We start from the raw sequence: 17,317 nt of genomic DNA on the forward strand, positions 1-17,317 counted from the left end.
GGCGATCCATCGGATCTCAGCTGAGGATCTTAGTGTTTAATTGGTATACATCCATTAAAACACAGAAGACATACGTTGCCGTCATCAAAAGGGGAAGATAGACGATCCATCGGATCTCAGCTGAGGATCTTAGTGTTTAATTGGTATACATCCATTAAAACACAGAAGACATACTTTGCCATCATCAAAAGGGAAAGATAGGCGATCCATCGGATCTCAGCTGAGGATCTTATTGTTTTATTGGTATACATCCATTAAAACACAGAAGACACACTTTGCCATCATCAAAAGGGAAAGATAGGCGATCCATCGGATCTCAGCTGAGAATCTTAGTATTTTATTGGTATACATCCATTAAAACACAGAAGACATACTTTGCCATAATCAAAAGGGAAAGATAGGCGATCCATCGGATCTCAGCTGAGAATCTTAGTATTTTATTGGTATACATCCATTAAAACACAGAAGACATACTTTGCCATCATCAAAAGGGAAAGATAGGCGATCCATCGGATCTCAGCTGAGAATCTTAGTATTTTATTGGTATACATCCATTAAAACACAGAAGAGATACTTTGCCATCATCAAAAGGGAACGATAGGCGATTCATCGGATCTCAGCTGAGGATCTTAGTGTTTTATTGGTATACATCCATTAAAACACAGAAGAGATACTTTGCCATCATCAAAAGGGAACGATAGGCGATCCATCGGATCTAAGCTTAGGATCTTAGTGTTTTATGGTGTTTAAAAATGAGAATATTTCTACAAACACCATTCATAAAGATATTATGTTATTATCCGATTAACATGTAAAATCAGATAAACCGTTTATACTAATTTCTTCTCGTCCTTTTACAGATTTTACAGATTTTACACAGGAAATGTAATTTCCTTGATAATCAACAGAATACGTCACATTAAACTTAATCTTCTTTAAATCTTTATTTGTTAATTTATTAATGGTTGAAACTGTCTATAGATGTTTTAACAACAAACAATCATTCGAACAATGAAATTAAATACAATCATACATTATTAATAACTTTATATAATATGTACACTGAGAATGAGGCCCAGCAGATAGCACAGACCATCTGCTCCAATACACCAAGTAGTGAAGGCGGGAGATTTCACCACTTTAATTCTCGATTACTTTTTTCAAGTTATTTTATTTATAAGTTTGGTAGGACAGTTACGTTATAGATGTCTAAAAATTTGTTTGAAGATTTTCGAGTATCCCCACTTAGACTTGAAATATCAGTGGAGTTATGTCTGTATGTCGTTGACCACTAATCCTTTGATACGGTTCGTCATCAGTCTTAAATTTGTCATTTTTTTTAATCTATTGATAAAAGAAATGCAACTTTGTAGTTGAGAAAGAGACAGAATTTGGAAGTATACTTGATCTGATTAAAACAGATTTAAATATTTTAATATATACACTAATACATTCATTACATGATGATGATGACGTTATGGTGATGATGATGATAATGATAATGATGACGATGATGATCATGATGAACAATTTAATTAGAACGCAAATAAACAAATTAAAACGACACATTCACATAATCTATCATTCATTTTACAGGCCTAGTTGTTGATGTATGATCAGATCAATTATATTGTCGACAAAAATTAGTCATATGTATATGAGACAATATCTGAAAAAGTCTAATTTCCATGTCCCGCACTTCACCACCAATTATTTTTTTATTCAACCATCTTTTTTGAAAATTTTAAGTTTTAGTATAAACTAAATTATATAATGCACCATGGCCTGCCAATTAAACACTCATTCTTATATTTCTTCCAATAAAATATTGAAATTTAAATGTTCAACCCCCCCTAAAATCATGTTGTCCCCTGTGTTTTTTTGAAAACTAAATCATTCAAATAATATCCAAATTAATTAAACAGGCGTCCGATTCTCACATATATGATATATTATATAATAAACTTGCCCCTAATTTGTCTTTTTATATTATAACTATAGCATGTAATAAAATTTTGCAAATTTTAAGAGAAAAAAAAATTGTCCCCAGGGGTGATTTCCCTCCTGTTACCACTGGTTTTTTTTTTACCTGTGGAAACGTTTACAAGACCAAGAGTTATTTTCCCATTATGTATTGTGAAGAGCATCATTTCCTGAATGCATTAGTACAAAGAAATAGTTGGAAAGGCGGCCAGGTTTGAAAATTCAAGCCCATCCAAGGTAAGAATTTATAGAAAAATACTTATTGGTGTTCTATCCTGTTACAGCCTTTTCTTACACTTTCTGAGAATATTTTTAAGTGTGCACCACAGCATTAAGTGTGTTTTTATATCGTCTTTTTAAAAGTTATATGTCACAGGAAATACACTTACATTTAATGTGATAAAAAGGACAAAAACTATCGCGTAATTCCTTTCTGTTACGTTCTGTCATGTTACCTGATAAAAAGTAACAGCATAACCATCATCAGTAACAGGAAGGATGTTCAAGACAATTTCACTGAAGAATCGAAAAGTTAATCTACTATATGCCAACCATTTTATTTAATATAAGTTATCACCATCATATTAAATAAATTTCTAAATAATATACAGTATATTTAATAAAAAAATAGGTTTTTTGCTTTTGGTAACAGCAGAGAACATTGTGCAATTCTAGTTTAGTAGATAGTAACAGAAAGGAATTTATTTTAGAATTTTTCCTTACCTAGGCAGATTTTCATCTTGCAAATACAGTTTCAAAGGATAAATGACATTGTTTGCTGTTATCTTCCAATTGTTACCAATTTAAAATGGTGTATTTTTCTTAAACTTTAAAATAAAGCAGAAAAATCCTTTATGTTACCAACTCTGTCCTGTTACCGTTGTGCTGTTACTCAAGATTCTTTCATGTTACCGACATATCTGACTATATTTAAGTATATTTCTAAACCTTTTGTATTGCAAATGCTAAAATAAATAATTGGCATTTGATAAACTATTGCAGGATATACTAGTAAACCACAAATATTGTCTTAAACTTATTCCTTATTCCCATTAGAAACTTTTTAAAATTGATTCACTTTGGTAACAGGAAAGAACTGGATTTGTTTTGTACCATTTTTAAAATAGCCATTGTTTCCTTATTAAACAATTGTTCGAATTACAGACAACAGTTCCTAGATCCCCAATGTGTGTTCTTCGATTTGTGCTATTAAAATACTGGGTCTAAAAAAAATTTTTTTGTTTTTTCTTATTTCCAAAAATTAGACTTTTTCAGATATTGTCTCATATATGTCTGTACAAAAAGACCGAGCAGAATCACAATCCGAATAATGAAACAAATTTTTAAAATAAAATAAAATAGCCAATTAAAAAACCTAGACTTCGGAATCGTCCTTATTTTTATCATCATTGTCTGAATCTGATAAGGCTGGTGGGGGTAAATCTTCATCGTCCTCTGATTCAGAACTACTGGAATCATCATCCTTTTCGTCGTCGTCCATCAAGTTATCAGTTTCTTTCAATCGTTCGAGCGATTCCACCGAGGCGCCAGTTGATGGTTCTACTTTCAGTCCAATGAATGTAGATGGATTCTCCGTGTCTGATTCTTTATCGGAATCATCGTTTTTATCAGATTCTTCTGTGTGAAGCAAATTATTTATTGATCCCGAATCCGCCATTTTGAATTCGGATTTGTCGGTAGCACCGAAAGAACTTTTTACTCCATTCCCATGTTGATTTTCTTGTTCATTCACTGCCGCAAACGTACTAACTCCAGCACCTCTGAATAATAGAAAAAAAGTGTTGCTTTAAAAAACTCAAAATATCGCGGAATCAATAACGATGAAAACAGAAATATTTATAACTTCATTTGAGTATAAAAAAAATGAAAAAAGGTAATGAATGCAAAAAGTACATTATGCATTGAATATAAGATGTAATTGTAAATTGATGGTTCTAAGAACTGAAGACATTTGTGTATAAAAAATAAAATCACAAAAATACTCCGAGGAAAATTCAAAACGCAAAGTCCCTAATCAAATGGCAAAATCAAAAGCTCAATCACATCAAACGAATGGATAACAACTGTCATATTCCTGACTTGATACAGACATTTTCTAATGTAGAAAATGGTAGATTGAACCTGAAAGATTTTATAGCTAGAACATCAATGTGACAGCTATTTGTGTAATGTCCTGTTATTTAGTTAAAGGAAATTATTAGGTACATGTGTTTATGAACCAGTCAATCATCAGTAAATTCGATCCGAAAAAACTCATATTAATCATACTTTCTTAACCTAGTATATGAAATCAAACAGACCTAGAAAATCCAGTTTCACGTGTTCGCTATCTATTCATATAAACATTAATGTTTATTACGTTTATATCGGATAAATGACCGTATTTAGACTTTCTTCTGAGATCACCATGATTGTTAATTAGATGTTGTCAAGACTAAGATACACACGAAATACTGATACATATTATCAGAGTCCTTTAATAGCCAATATCCTCAAATTAAACGAATATTTCGCAGGGTTGAATTTGTGACCTTGCATGTCATGAAAAAGGCAATAAGGCACCTCTGAATAATAGAAAAAAAGTGTTGCTTTAAAAAACTCAAAATATCGCGGAATCAATTACGATGAAAACAGAAATATGTATAACTTCATTTGAGTATAAAAAAAAATGAAAAAAGGTAATGAATGCAAAAAGTACATTATGCATTGAATATAAGATGTAATTGTAAATTGATGTTTCTAAGAACTGAAGACATTTGTGTATAAAAAATAAAATCACAAAAATACTCCGAGGAAAATTCAAAACGCAAAGTCCCTAATCAAATGGCAAAATCAAAAGCTCAATCACATCAAACGAATGGATAACAACTGTCATATTCCTGACTTGATACAGACATTTTCTAATGTAGAAAATGGTAGATTGAACCTGAAAGATTTTATAGCTAGAACATCACTGTGACAGCTATTTGTGTAATGTCCTGTTATTTAGTTAAAGGAAATTATTAGGTACATGTGTTTATGAACCAGTCAATCATCAGTAAATTCGATCCGAAAAAAACTCATGTTAATCATACTTTCTTAACCTAGTGTATGAAATCAAACAGACCTAGAAAATCCAGTTTCACGTGTTCGCTATCTATTCATATAAACATTAATGTTTATTACGTTTATATCGGATAAATGACCGTATTTAGACTTTCTTCTGAGATCACCATGATTGTTAATTAGATGTTTTCAAGACTAAGATACACACGAAATACTGATACATATTATCAGAGTCCTTTAATAGCCAATATCCTCAAATTAAACGAATATTTCGCGGGGTTGAATTTGTGACCTTGCATGTCATGAAAAAGGCAATAACTGGTTATGCCAGGCTGCTGCAGTTGAACATTTCTAAATATGAATTTTCCTGCTATATGATAAATAATGAACTTACTGAACTTTTCTTATTGAAGCTTACACCAGAACTATATCCGCCATTATGCCGATTTCATCATAACATATATTCTACCTTCAATAGCTAGATATAAAAGTTTTGAAAGTAACTTTTTTATTGTGTCTAACTTTCACTTGATTTATAAATTTAATTAACAATTGTAACGTCGTCTATGTCCAAAATTTATGTCAAATATCTGTCACAATACATGGCTATAATTAACAACCAGAAATTAAGATAAGAGTTGTCTGGTGTAATAACCGATCAGATTGAAACACGTATATCTATATTTGTAAATACCTGTCTTCCCCTTCACCTTTATCAAGGTCAATGGTGTGCACGTTATCGAGTCCACCATTATCCATCGGCATTGTCATATGAATTCCATCCATCATATGCCTTGGACTGGATCCCTCGTTTGTTTTATAGGTACCAGACTGATTCTTGAATCGATATACCATGACGATCAGCAAGACAAGAAGTATAATGGAAATTGCAAACATAAGTCCAAAAGCTATCAGACCCACTCTTCCAAAATCTGATTCTTGTGTCTGCGTATTACCAGCTGCAAGATGTTAGACAAAAAATAAAAGTAAGTAATTGAAATAAAAAATATGTTGGATTTTGTTTTCCAATAGTTAAACCAATCAATCAAAAATTGTTGCTTTAGTAGAAAAAAACAAACCCAAAGGATATGGGGTATACACCCATAAAACAAAATCACAACAAGCACAGAAAAAAACAAACACGAAAAAACGGAAAGGTGTGCACTTTTATTGCTGTTCCTCAACTCAACATGAATTGTCATTTATCGACGTTCTGTGAACGTAGTTCTCATTGTGTAGAGTACAGATTTTTTCATTAAAAAAAAAGACGAAGCAATTCTTATACAATATTAACTACAGTATAATATTTTCTTCTTTGTACACTTTACAACAAATTTATTCACTAAACAATAAGATCTTTCAAATTTAAGTGTAATATTACTAATAACAGCTGGAAGTCAGTATCAAATGATTCAATTGGTGTTGAATGGGTTCTAAACTTGAAAGTATCTGGATATCAGTATGCATTTATAATGTCATAATAGATTTTTTTTTAAACTGGACTTGCAATATATTTTCGAATGTCAGTTCATGCATTACTATAAATCATGTTATAAAATAGTTTTTTTTTTAAAACATAGAACTGGAATACTAAGATGAGTCCTAACGAATTATACATACAATATGGAGTTGTTGTTAACGCCATTCTTGTTACCGGTATCATTGGGCCTGTTGTTGTGTCCATCATTTTTTCTGTTGTTGGAGTCATAATTTTTTCTGTTGTTGTTTCCATAATTTTTGTTGTTTTAGGATCCATCATTATTCTTGTTGTTGTATCCATCATTGGTTCTGTTGTCATAGTCTCTTGTGTTGTTTCAGCCATGACTGTTGTAGGCTCCAGTTGGGGATTAGTTGTTGCATCAACAGACGCCATAGTGGTTACGGCGTCATTTGACATCACTGTTGTTGCAGCAGCAGACTGAGAATTCTGTTCAATCGTAGAAGGCTCCATAGCATCTGTAGTTGCAGACGAACCTGTTGTTGCTCCATTTGAAAACGCTATTGAACCTAGCAAAAGATAAATGGTTTATTTAGTCTATTTACACATTATTGGACCGTCATTCTGTCGCAGACGAACCTGTTGTTGCTCCATTTGAAAACGCTATTGAACTTAGCAAAAAATATATGGTTTATTTAGTCTATTTACACATTATTGGACCGTCATTCTGTCGCAGACGAACCTGTTGTTGCTCCATTTGAAAATGCTATTGAACCTAGCAAAAGATAAATGGTTTATTTAGTCTATTTACACATTATTGGACCGTCATTCTGTCGCAGACGAACCTGTTGTTGCTCCATTTGAAAACGCTATTGAACCTAGCAAAAGATAAATGGTTTATTTAGTCTATTTACACATTATTGGACGGACATTCTGTCGGTTTTAAAAGCTCTTCAGAGCTTATGTTTGTACTTGTAATGCTTATACCGACTCTAAATAAAGCTTTATGACTTATGTCTTACATCTATATTGGTTGCGATAGGAAGACTACTTCTCGATTGTGAACAGACAGGATTATAATGTAAAGATAAGAAATCAAAATTTACTTAGAATTTATCTAATATCAACAGCAATAACTTCCTTTCCTTGTTTTAGATATGTCAGTTTTACACCAAAAACTTTATACACAAATTATTGTAAACTTCCATTTTTGGACCATGATGATCCTTTGAAGCCATCTTACGGTGTTTGCATATCCCAACTCGTTCGCTATATTTTAGTCTGAAGTAACTTTTTGGATTTTAATGAGCGTAAAACGTGTATTGCTGGTAAATTATAAAAGTCAGAGATTTCTTAATCACTAATTTCTTATAAAACCTTTACTAAATTCTTTCACAAATACAAATACTAGTATTTGATCTGTGCGTTTTGATGTACACGAAGAAAACTTATTCCAAACAGAATAGCACATCTAAAATTTGACGGTTATGTTGTACAGCACGGAAATTTAGATACGATCCAGGTAAACTTATTCATCCTCTAAATAATCTTATTCTTAAAGGTTACCTATTCAATACTGTAATTAAATATTTGTTTATAATTGTTTTTATTGGTGTAAATATTGATTTTGCTATCAATAAATGTAAACCATACTAAATATTACACATATGCACATTCACGGTACTACAATCTGTCGATACTTATAGTTTGGCATTGTACGATGTCATGTTTTCTTCGACTGTTAATGCCGTCTTTGCGCAAAATCTATAGGATGTTGGATTTGTACTGCTTGCTTGATATTTTAGTCTCATTCTTATGTTATACTGATACACCACTGTCAAAGGTTAGGGTAGGGTTGAGCACTCAAAAACATGATTAACCTGCCACATTCTTCTTGTGCTTGTCCCAAGTCAAGAGCCTGTAGCTCAGTGGTTGTCGTTTGTTCATGTTTGTCATATTTGTGTTTCGTAAACTGTTTTGTTATACATTAGGCCGTTATTTTTTTTTTAATTATTTAATATTTTCATGTCCGGGCCTTTCTCATTGTTGAAGGACTAATTGCTTACATCTAATTCGTTTAAAATTTGGTGGATAGTTGTCTTATTGGTATTCAATCTACATTTCCCTAATTTTATAAAATAAGTTCCATCCCATTATATGTGGAAATGGTATTCTATTTTTATGTTTACGTATGAAAGTGTTTAAACCCAATGGAAGTACAGCCAACAACCCCACTAATATACAACTTCAACAATCACTCGGCTGAGAAATAATCAATTTGCAATAAGATGGCCCGTTTAGCAATATCACCGCTGTCCTGTTTATAAGGGAATAGTGAAGTTTATGTTTTGTCGATTAAAATCACCAAAACATTCGAAAACAAATATGAATAGGAGTTTCACAATTGGTTTCTTTGAAACAAGTAAGGCCTTTAGTCAAGGAATGCGTATTAAAAGAGTCTTTTAGCCCCAACAGTTATTTAGATTAGGAAAGTAAGACGTGTGCATAGCTTTTGATACTCCGGTATAAGTAAGACTTTAAAGCGCAAAACACTTTCGGTAGGATTTATCTGTGATTAACTAATGAGACAGGGTATGATGTCTCAAAATGTGTAGAAAACAATATGAAACGTTCATTTTCAGAAAGCTGCAAATTCAAGCTTTATAATTAACATTGACATCTTTAAACAATAGATGTAGGCATATTTCAACCAGTATTATTATAATTAAATGATTGGACGTTATCCCAATTACAATGTTACCATACATTAACAAAGAAAGCAAGCTAACCAAAGTCTTGATTTACATGCATTAGGAAATTAGCTGTAAACAGTATTAATCGTTTAGGATTATGTTTAATATTTACACACATTTCCTATGTAAGCACATTAACTGTTTACACACGTCTTGAATATCACGGCGCGGGACGTTTGCGCTTTTTATAGGACATTTGCGCTTATTTTTTTGGACACTTGCGCTTCAAATCATAGGACATTTGCGCTTTTGAAATATTTGATTTTTATGTCTATCCTCCTCTTTAATCAGGGATTGGGACCGGCATGTGTGACCTGGCAGAGTAATATTTTTTCTTTATGGTTAAAAGTTTTAAAAAAATCATTTAATAGCCCAAGGAGTGAACAAATTTAGCTCTTGTTATCTGGTATTATGCCCAAATTTCAAAATATATTCAAGTTTTTATTTCTCAATTCTTGACAGGGGTGCCCGTGCATCAATATATCGAATCTTATGTAATTCACAGACTGTTGTTAAATAATACTCTTCAAAAAGAAAAAGAAAGTAATAGCAGGATGAGTCGAGTAGAACTGTTCGTTATAGTGGACAGGGAAGGATTCGGGACCATTGGTCGTACTAATGACAAATATAAATAAAAGCGCAAATATACGGTCAATTTAATACAGGTGAATCAAAATTAAAAGCGCAAATGTCCAGAGCATTTGAAGCGCAAATGTCCTATCGTTTTACAGGTAAAAAAGCGCAAACGTCCTGTGCCCGAATATCACCACAAATCCTTTTAGTTAACACATTTTTAACATAAACTTGTTTATAGGGATAAGACATTTTTTCACCTGAACATGTAAAAAGTGCACACAATGCATTCAGAAATGTGTTTGAGATATAAACACCATTTTCATAGTGTATATGAGATAGTTTCTTCTGCCTCATAAAAAAAATTACTGATTATAAATTGAAATTTGAAAAAAGTCAATATTTTCAAAGTACATATTACTAAGCTCCTCAACCACATTCATGTACAAAGTAAGAAACTTCCGTGAAGGAAGTTGAGTAAATCTATGAAGGATGTTAAGTATACAAATGTTACTTATGTCAAAGAAAGATGAAGTTTACTGATATAACATGATATGTTCATGACTAGACTGCACAAGTGTAATTTTCATCTAAAATTTAAAAAAAATAAGACTTTTTTCAATATGCTTAAAACATTATTTTATCTTAAGGCGGTTTCTAGGTAGTTAATGAAAATTTGTTATTTTAGTTGTAAAGGTGTGGAGTAAAAATTGGTTGACCGGTGAAACAAACATCGTTGAGAAAAAAAAAGGGGGGGGGGTCCACATGTTTCCATTAATTTGATGGTAAGTCTTGGCAACTAAATCAGATGGCCCAAATAAAATGCTCAACAGTATATCAATTGCGTTATTTGCATAAACTGGAAAAAAAATCTCTGAAGAGGAAAACTTGAAATCTTTTTCGGCTTATAAGATTGAGAATGGAAATGGGGAATGTGCCAAAGAGACAACAACCCAACCATAGAACAGACAACAGCAGAAGCTTAAGGTCACCAACAAATGCAGCGAGAAATTCCCGCACCCGGAGGCGTCCTTCAGCTGGCCCCTAAACAAATATATATATACTATTTCAGTGATAATGAACGCCATACTCAATTCCAAATTGTACACAAGAAACTAAAATTAAAAATGATACAAGACTAACAAAGGCCAGAGGTTCCTGACTTGGGACAGGCGCAAAAAAGCGGCGGGTTAAACATGTTTATGAGATCTCAACCCTCCCCCTATACTTCTAGCCAATGTAGACAAGTAAACGCATAACAATGCGCACAACAAAATTCAGTTCAAGAGAAGTCCGAGTCTGATGTCAGAAGATGTAACCAAAGAAAATAAACAAAATGACAATAATAAATAAATAACAACAGACTACTAGCAGTTTCGTCCTTTACTGACATGCCAGCTCCAGACTTCAATTAATCTGATTGAAAGATTATGTCTTCATCATATGAATATCAGGCACAATCCTTCCCATTTAGGGTTTAGTATCACACCATCATAACATATATGAGAAGAACATAACCCGTGTCATGCCAACAATATATAATGTGTTGAGTTCCGATGCAAAGACGTTAATCCATAAGCAATATTTAAAAAAAAATGTACAGCATTTTAACAAGCCACCAACATCAACCCATTGACCACAATGGAATGTGTCACAGTTATGCGCTGAATGTGTTACATTTAATTGATTCGAGATTTAAGACGATGTATACTACCATTAGTTATTCTAAATATATAAAAAGTTGAAAGCTATGGTCATTTTCTTCTGTATTTGTTTCACTGACATAGTTATTGGAAAGGCTATACCTTAACTTCAAAAATTCATCAATTCGGTATGGGTTTTAATCATTGTCGAAGGCAGTATGGTGACATTTAGTTGCTAATTTCTGTGTCATTTGGTCTCTTGTGGAGAGCTGTCTGATTGGAAATCATACCACGTCTTATTATTTTTATATTCACTCATTAGTTTAAACTCTTCAGATTATGACACCAATTGAAAATCTATTAAAATTGCACTTTAAATATATAATATGTAAATTAGTAATATAAACCTATGATTTTGATTTTAGCATGTACGAAACGTATTTCTAGGAAAACTTTCATCAAATAATATGTTCGAGCGACGAAAACTCTGGTAAATCATGAACCGTTAAATCGTCGGAGGTAACAGATCTTGCTAATTCGACTACTGAACGAATAGCAGGATCAGTGACTGAGAAACCATCAGTAGATGCACCAGTTCATTGGAAAACATGTGTTGGTTCATACAGATTCCAGTGATCGAAACTCGTGTTCATAGAATTACTTTCATTAGGGAAACTTGTCAACATAAGTTTAAGATGACCAATATATCAAACACGAATGAGCAGCAACAAATCGCATAGACTAGACTGACAGTTGCAGCCCATGTTCTGATTTTATTACGATGTAGTCGAAACCTCGAAGTACAAACATAAAGTGTTAAAGTAAGTTGAAGTTAAATAATTCAAGGGCGTATTGAAAAGATTTCCGCTATTGAAACAAATATACGAAAAACCCGTCGTTTCTATTTCCGAAGTACTATGAGTAATTCATTGTTCCTACACATATAGGAAAGTTTCAATTGTTTCGGACGTTGATCAATCACAATATGTTTTGGTTTAAGCCTTTACAAAAAATAACTATTCTACTTAGGATTTCGGTATGGCTCAAACGATAAGATTGCAGCAAGGGTCTCTATATAGCTTATTTTCTTGGGGAAATTGTTAAAGATCTTGCAAATGCTACAGTAATCTAAATCGGTTATCAGTAAAAACTATTAAAGACATGTACAACTGTAAATAGGATATGCTTGTAATGCAGAAATGATTGTTTGTTTAAACATTATTAATAGCAATGTTTAGCTAAATTAAATCTATGAACTGTTGGCACTGATTTAAACTAGTGTCTCCTCTATGACAGGCTTCAACATTAAAACTCCATATTAGATAAAACACGCTGCTATTTTAAGTGTTTGATACAGGTTGGCTGTTACTGTGCACAACATAGAACCCTATGGGGAAAACAGAGAACTTTTTTTGTCAGAAAACACTGTCAAACATTCAAACATACTATCCACACTGATCTGTATCCACACTTGTTTAATTATTTAAATATATACATGAATATTATTACGTATAAAGTAGTTTAAGAACGTCCAATGTATCTAACAAAAAACACCACAGTTACGTATAGTAAAATAGAGAATAGAAATTGGGAATGTGTCAAAGAACAACAACCCGATCAAAGAGTAAAATATAACCGAAGGCCACCAATAAGTTTTTAACACAGCGAGAAAACCCCGCATCCGGAGGTAAACTTCAGCTGGCCCCTATACAAATGTGTGCTAGTTCAGGGAATTTCCAAGGAGTAGGTTCAGTAAGACCCCTTTTTGGCCCCAAAATGGAGCAATTTTACAAAATTGTGAAAATGTAATCTTTTAGCTATTTACTGGAAAGTAGAATGTATCTGCTACATAAATATGGGCTGTTTTTGACTATACAATGCACATATATCGGGTACTAGCATCATTAAGTCATGCTAAATTACTGAAATCTTCACAATTTGACCATTGTAGCTAAATTTTAGACGGTTTCCGTCTAAAATGAAAGTGGCCGCATTCGTATTCATTCATAATATTGAAATGTAAGTTTTATTTGACGATAAAACATAACATATATAAAGGTTGAGGATGAAAACGGATGCGGTCACTTTCATTTTTGACAAAAAACATCTGTTTTTGGTTGTTTTTAGGCATATTTGATAGATTTTTCATATTTTGGCTTGAATCGAAGCGTTTGTAATGACTAAATCAGCCAAAATCTCTCACATAAACTAATTGAATCAATTGAAATAGACACTTAAGTGTTTTAAAAGTGTCCAAAATCTTTCGTTGGATGAACCTGAAATTTGAGGCCAAAATCGGCCCTTACCGGACCTACTCCTTTGACGTCATACTAAATTTTTAAAAATATAAATGAACTAAAACAAATAAAAAGTACATGACTTACAAAGGCCAGAGGCTCCTGACTTGGGAGAGGCACACAAATGTGGCGGGATTAAACATGATTAGTGAGATCTCAAACCTCAAGCCTATGTAGATTAAATAAACACAAATCAAAACTAAGTTAATAACAAGTCCGAGCCTGATTTCAGAATATGTAACAAAAGAAACTTAGCAAAATTATATTGATACATAGATTATGATAGAGCTACTAGCAGTTACCGACATGCTAGTCTTCCCAGAAAGACAAAATGTCGTCCAGGTCAGCTTAAAATTGCAGCCTCATTGATAAATTTATCATTTTGTTGTCCGCTAGAGTTTATTTCGTGACAACACCGTTTTTTATGCAGTTATTGGTCAAGCGGACAGTGTTGTCTTCGAGATTGTCATCTGTCAAAAAAGTTTAGCCCTATTAGAAATCCACAGACGTAGCGCATAAAATTCAGACAATTAACACTCTGCCAAATTTGAACATTCTATCTATAAAAGCTTAGGAATAATTGGCCTGCCCTTGTTATTTTGTATTGGTAAGTACCTATACAATATTATACTTATAAAACAACTTTAAAGTCGGGTTTGATATATTATGGAGATCGTAGACAACTTATTAACATACAAAGGGCTCTCCCCATCATTAAATTCCTCTAAACTTTGGATTCAGACTGTTTTTTGCCTTGTTCTTAGTTTTTGAATGTTGCTGCGAGATAACTTCTGACACGTCTGTGTAGTGTTTTGTATTTCACCGTGAACTACAAATAAAAGTTTGGCTCGATCTATGTTTTTGTTCGACGCCTGTCAGGGACGACATCAAAAAATCAATGAAGGATAAAAAAAACTTAATTCAAATAGTTTGGGGGTGGGGGTCAAATTACTGCAAGTTTTGTATAAATTGACATTGATTTTACATATATCCTTATTGTGCAATCAATTTTTCCCAAATTAAGTTAAAAGGGGGGTAGGGGGGTCAGTGAATAAAAAATATGAATAAAGGTTTTTTTTATCCTTCATTGAACTTTTGATGTCGTCCCTGACATCCATTTAATTTTTTTTAGATTCGTTTGATGATTGTTTATATGAGTTTGTTTGATAATTATTTAAAATACCAATTAGAAAAAAGTCTAATAGGAATGGGGAATTTTATATTAAAGAATTAAATGCCAATATATTTTAAAACCACAAGAAAAAAAAATAATGTACTAAATAGTCCAAGTTTAAAGGTTACATACCTATAAGAAGAAGAATAATATATGTTTTCCCAATCATCATTTTGCTTTTCAAACCTCTAAATATGTTTCAATCTGAATTCATAGTGTTTATTTTTGTTTCCGTGTAGATATTAGCTTTTGCATATGTAGATAAGTGGTAGATCCTTCAAAAACGGAAATCGCTATATTGTCGCCTTAAAAAGCCGGACGCTGTGAATGAAGATACATATACTGTTTACTTGTATTTACATCAAGCAAAAACATCATTTTTTAGAAACACTCATCCTAGATTAGGCGTGGACATATACGTATGCGTAATGCATTGCGACACCTAACATATTTAACTTTTTGCGCGCAAGTTTTTGTGATCACTTTAACAGAATCTTGAATTCATTAGCTTTTTGAAGAAAATAGTCACTGTGGTAAATTTCAAATATGACCGGCTTGCTGATATAAACATTGGAAAAGCCAGGCTTTCAGTGCAAAATGTTCGCTCAATGTTCATGAAATGTTTCAAGGTCATTATAAATGAGATTTATAAAACCGATGAGATGTAGTATGGTTGACAATGAGATAACCGTCCGCCAGACTATAGTTAAAGTTTGATAAAGTAGTAGTAAGCATTTATTATTCTCCGAATGTAATGTCTTTATTCGCTTTTTCTGACTTAACGATGAAGAAGTAATACAGTAATATATAAAAATAAAATATTTAAAAAAAATAACATTTAGAAAAAAACAAGTGTGCACAAAGGGGTTTAATGTAAAGATACTAATAAAGATGAAATAAACACTTTATGGTTAGAGAGTAAAGAATGAGGAGAAATGAATATCCATTGGTAACATATAGTATGCAGCTATGACAAAGTCCATGTCAATCTAAAAGAATCCCTAAAAGTCCTTTACAGATATCATTTGTAATGATTTGTTTTGAGTAAAGATAGTCATTGGTGTATAGCTGAGTCCTAAGAATTGAATTTTTAACTTGCATGTAGATATTATTAAAGTGGATCCGTTTACAATTACAATCGAAACTGTTTGAAAAGATATTGTCAGTTTAAAAAAATGCAAGTATTTAATGCATGTTAACTTCCAAAATTGGAATTTAGGACCATCTGCCCCAAGATCTGCCCTCTACGCATGGTCTCTTATATTGATTCATGCGCATATGCCTGCCTTGTTATATACGTCCAAACAATTAGTTTTATGGAACATAGTTTCATTTTTAGTGTAATTTTGTTGACTGAGATTAAACAAAAATACAAAAATACAAAAGTTCACAAATTTAGGACTGTCGTTACTCCGTTGCTTTCAATACAGATTTTGTTTTCGTGCAATCATTATGAGGATGACGAGTATGTATGTCCCTTTGGTATCGTTCGCCTACTCATTGTGAGTAACGAGTATGTATGTCCCTTTGGTATCGTTCGCCTACTCATTGTGAGTAACGAGTATGTATGTCCCTTTGGTATCGTTCGCCTCTCCTTTATGTTGCTAAAGGTTAACCATTAAACAATTGCTATAATGGTATAAAGAATATCAAGCATCTCTTTCATACCATCACATGTGGTACTCATTCGTATTAATATTCTTCGATGAACAACTTCAAAAACGATCTTTTGGAAACAACATTTTTTTTCAAGCTTGTTTATCAAACCAATGATCGGTATAGAAAACTTCTGAAATAAACAGTGATCAATTAAATGATTTTTGGTGTTTAATGCTACTTTCATCACTATTGACTATTTCATGCGAACAGTAATTTTTATCATCGGAAAATACAAAAAAAATGAGAAAAAAATAAATAAGTAGTATAGAGTTTATTATGTATTGTCCTTCCAACCCTTTATAATTCTTTTTCATATACTGTTTTTTTATTTAATAAAGTTGATTGACGTTTTCATCATACTTCGGATTTAAAAGTATCTTTTGTTCGAGGTATTGAAGACATCATTAATTTCCCTGAAACTGCTTCATGACCAGCGGCAAATATTACAGTCATAATGCAAAAGATATAGTAACAAGTTTGTGATGAAGATTGCTCTAGTGAAATAACAATTCCAGTTGATAGATTCATATTTACCAAACCAATGATCGGGGACGAACACGTCTGAAATAAAATAATGATGGATTTATCGATTTTTAGTGTTTAATGCCACTTTCATCAGTGTGCAAACTGTAATTTTTATTATCGGAAAAAACAAAAAAATCGAGAGGAAAAAATAAATAATTGGTAGTATGAGCCAAGTGAATAGTTCATTCATACATATATTTTGGCGC

General features: G+C 32.4%; 2 protein-coding genes across 2 annotated transcripts in view; both read right to left on the reverse strand.

The window, feature by feature from the left end:
* The window catches only part of LOC139501253 (uncharacterized), a 599,145-nt gene that overhangs the window by 144,442 nt on the left and 437,386 nt on the right, over positions 1-17,317 (reverse strand). The window lies entirely within an intron of this gene.
* LOC139501040 (serine-rich adhesin for platelets-like) lies at positions 920-15,357 on the reverse strand. The gene is made up of 5 exons (XM_071289996.1): positions 15,060-15,357; positions 6,670-7,056; positions 5,744-6,008; positions 3,283-3,764; positions 920-1,669 (listed from the first exon to the last, which is right to left on the reverse strand). The coding sequence occupies exons 1-4, from the start codon at positions 15,097-15,099 to the stop codon at positions 3,359-3,361; spliced, it is 1,098 nt and encodes a 365-aa protein (XP_071146097.1). The 5' UTR covers positions 15,100-15,357; the 3' UTR covers positions 920-1,669; positions 3,283-3,358.

Source organism: Mytilus edulis, chromosome 13, assembly GCF_963676685.1.
Source record: "Mytilus edulis chromosome 13, xbMytEdul2.2, whole genome shotgun sequence".
Taxonomy (NCBI): Eukaryota; Metazoa; Mollusca; class Bivalvia; order Mytilida; family Mytilidae; genus Mytilus; species Mytilus edulis.